At 62.3% G+C, this 2,761-nt stretch overlaps 1 protein-coding gene across 1 annotated transcript in view; it reads right to left on the reverse strand.

The window, feature by feature from the left end:
* COL6A2 (collagen type VI alpha 2 chain) overlaps positions 1 to 2,636 on the reverse strand; it is a 23,646-nt gene extending 21,010 nt beyond the window's left edge. Inside the window, exons 1-3 of the mRNA XM_004384843.1 lie at positions 2,615 to 2,636; positions 1,822 to 2,495; positions 1,564 to 1,584 (exon numbers count right to left, since the gene is read on the reverse strand). Of these exons, the coding sequence (XP_004384900.1) occupies positions 1,564 to 1,584; positions 1,822 to 2,495; positions 2,615 to 2,636 (717 nt within the window). The remainder of the gene's footprint in view (positions 1 to 1,563; positions 1,585 to 1,821; positions 2,496 to 2,614) is intronic.
* Positions 2,637 to 2,761: the final 125 nt, after the last annotated feature.

The raw sequence follows: 2,761 nt of genomic DNA on the forward strand, positions 1-2,761 counted from the left end.
TCATGGGGGTCAGGGGCAGGGAAGGGGGGTCAGGTCATGGGGGTCAGGGGCAGGGAAGGAGGGTTAGGTCACGGGGGTCAGGGGCAAGGAAAGAGGGTCAGGTCATGGGTGTGCAGGCAGGGAAGGAGGGTCAAGTCACAGGGGTCAGGGGCAGGGAAGGAGGGCCAGGTCACTTGGGTCAGGGGCAGGGAAGGAGGGTCAGGTCACAGGGGTCAGGGGCAGGGAAGGAGTATCAGGTCATGGGGATGGGCCAGAATCATGAAGAAGTCAGAGCTCCAGGAAGAACTCAGCCTCCCCAGAGTAACCCAAGGGTACTGAGGCCCCAGTGACAGAAGGGGGCTTCCCTCAGCCTAAGAGGGCTCCAGTAGCCTCTGTCCCCAACTCTGCTGCTCCTTGTTCCTGGACTTCTGATGGGCATGGCTGGCAGGGGATGGGGAGACTGGCTCCAGAGAGATGTGGATGGCATCATGCTGCCGGGTGAGGACCCTCCACTGGTGTGGTGACCCACAACACCTGATCCCACGCCCGGCTGCCCCGCCACAGGAGGAGGCCCCCTCTTAGGCCAGGTTGGGTGCTGGACCATGTGCTCTGAATGTGGAAGACCTGGCCCGGCTGCTCACCTGTGTCTTAACCGCCACCTCTGCGGGCTGAGTGGTGAGTTACAAACCGCATGGCCTGAGGCTGTATCCCACCAGGGAGCGAGGCCAGCACCCAACGCCCCAGGAGCTATGCTCATCTGCCAGCCAAAACACTGGCTCCCAGCAGACAAAGGGAAGGATGTGAGGTCTCAGGCTGGCCTCACAGGAACACAGGAGAGGAGAGAGAGGGAGCTTCCCCGGTGGACCCTCCCGGGCACGGCTGGTGGCCTGGTAAAGTACGCGCTAGAAGGCCACCCACAGAGAGCAGCTCGGCGGGCCCGGTTCTCAGCCACAGGGGTTGGGGTCCGCACACGCGTTCTGTTCCAGGTCTGGAAAACCCTGGCCGGATTACGACTGACAACAACTGGGATTAACGAGGGTTAAAGAGCCGTTGAGCATGCACCAGGCAGGTGTACATGGAAATACTGAACTTCTGCGTCTGTGAACACCGGTGCTAAGACAGGGTGTACACCTCAGACACCCGCCGCCTTCCTGGGGCTGTGAGCTGGGTGTCAGAGTAGAGACTTGTGGAGATGTGGTGGCACCGTCATGGGCCCAGAGGTGCTGGTACCCTTGGGAGAACAGGGACCACCCTGGACACACTGTGTCCCATGTCTAGCAGAGCTCCAAGGCAGCCATGTGATCCTCTTGACCCTGGCTCAGCGGGCCAGCCTGGATGCTCGACCTTAAGCTCCTTCACTTACCACACTTGTGGTGACCCCTAACCTGACCTTCAGGACTAACCCAGCCTGGCTGGGGCTAGAGCCTCTCGTCCCAACACGGAACAGACATCTGGCTCCCGCTCCTCTTGTCCAACTGGCCCATCCACCCCAGCCCTCCAGAAGCCGGGAATGTAGTGTGATCTCCAGTCAGCCACGTCCTAGAGGGCAGAGCCAGGGTGACAGAGCCAGGAAGTGCCACTCACCTCGCCGTAAGCTTCGTGTTTCTAGAAAAGGCAGAGAGAGCCTGGTTAGACACGGACTGAGACCCAGCACAGCTCTGCTGCGTCCGGTGGGGCCACTAGACACGGGTTGATGGTGCCCTGAGCTCACTCCTCTGGTCTCCTCCCTTACAGAGGGGGTCAACTGAGGCCAGGAGTGGGCAGACTGCCCCCCGTCACAGCTGGCTAGTGGACAGTGGCCCTGGTTGTGGCTCCCAGTCCCCCAAGGCTGTGGCAGCTCACCATGACCTTGATGATGCGGTTGATGGTGTCCTCGTTGATGTCTGTGGTGCCGGGCTGCATGGTGGCATAGTTGCTGCGGTACAGCTCATGTGGCGAGCTGGCGATGTCCCGCAGACCCGGCTCGTTCAGGTTGGGGTTGGGGGCCACAGCAAAGAGCCGGATGCCCTCCTCTCGCGCCCGCTCAGCCTGCATCTTGATGCCCCCACAGGGGCTGCCGGTGACGTGGCCGTCGGTGATGACCACAGCGAAGTTGACCACGCCCTTTGTGCCATGTCGCCGCACTTCCTGAGTCATGTTGCCCAGTGCACAGTCAGTGAATGTGCCCCGGCGGAAGGAGCGGATGCCCTGCAGTGCCTTGATGAAGGAGGCGCGGTCGCTGCCTGGTGGGCTGAACACCTCCACCTGGTCGGAAAAGTGCAGGCCACCGTAGCGCCAACTCAGGGCCACCTGGTCTAGGTAGAAGGCATCCTGCAGCTGGCTGATGAGCTCCGGCACGAACTGCTGCATGTGGTAGAGTAGGCTGTCGGTGGGCGACTGCATGGTGACACTCTCCGAGGTGTCCAGGACGAAGTAGACATTGACGGGGCAGTCGGTCTTCTCTGTGTGAGTGGCGGGGGCGGGGGGCAAGACGTGGTCATGGCCCTTCGGAGGGGCCTGTGGTGTGAGCCTGACCTCTGGGGGGACAGGACGTGGTCATGGCCCTGCAGGGGGGGCCTGTGGTGTGAGCCTGACCTCTGGGGGGGATAGGACCTGGTCACAGCCCTGCGGCGGGGCCTGTGGTATGAGCCCACACTGCTCATGGCTGGGCCCCCCATGGTTCCATGCATGTGGGTGGTCCTGGGCTCCGCATCCCTCTCCCCGACTCCCCCACACCTGGCCCCTCATTGCCTCCTGTGTGCCCAGAGCCCCTAGGCTCCCTGACTTTGTGTGCATGGTGCTG

This window comes from Trichechus manatus, unplaced genomic scaffold (assembly GCF_000243295.1).
Source record: "Trichechus manatus latirostris isolate Lorelei unplaced genomic scaffold, TriManLat1.0 scaffold00128, whole genome shotgun sequence".
In the NCBI taxonomy this organism is placed as follows: Eukaryota; Metazoa; Chordata; class Mammalia; order Sirenia; family Trichechidae; genus Trichechus; species Trichechus manatus.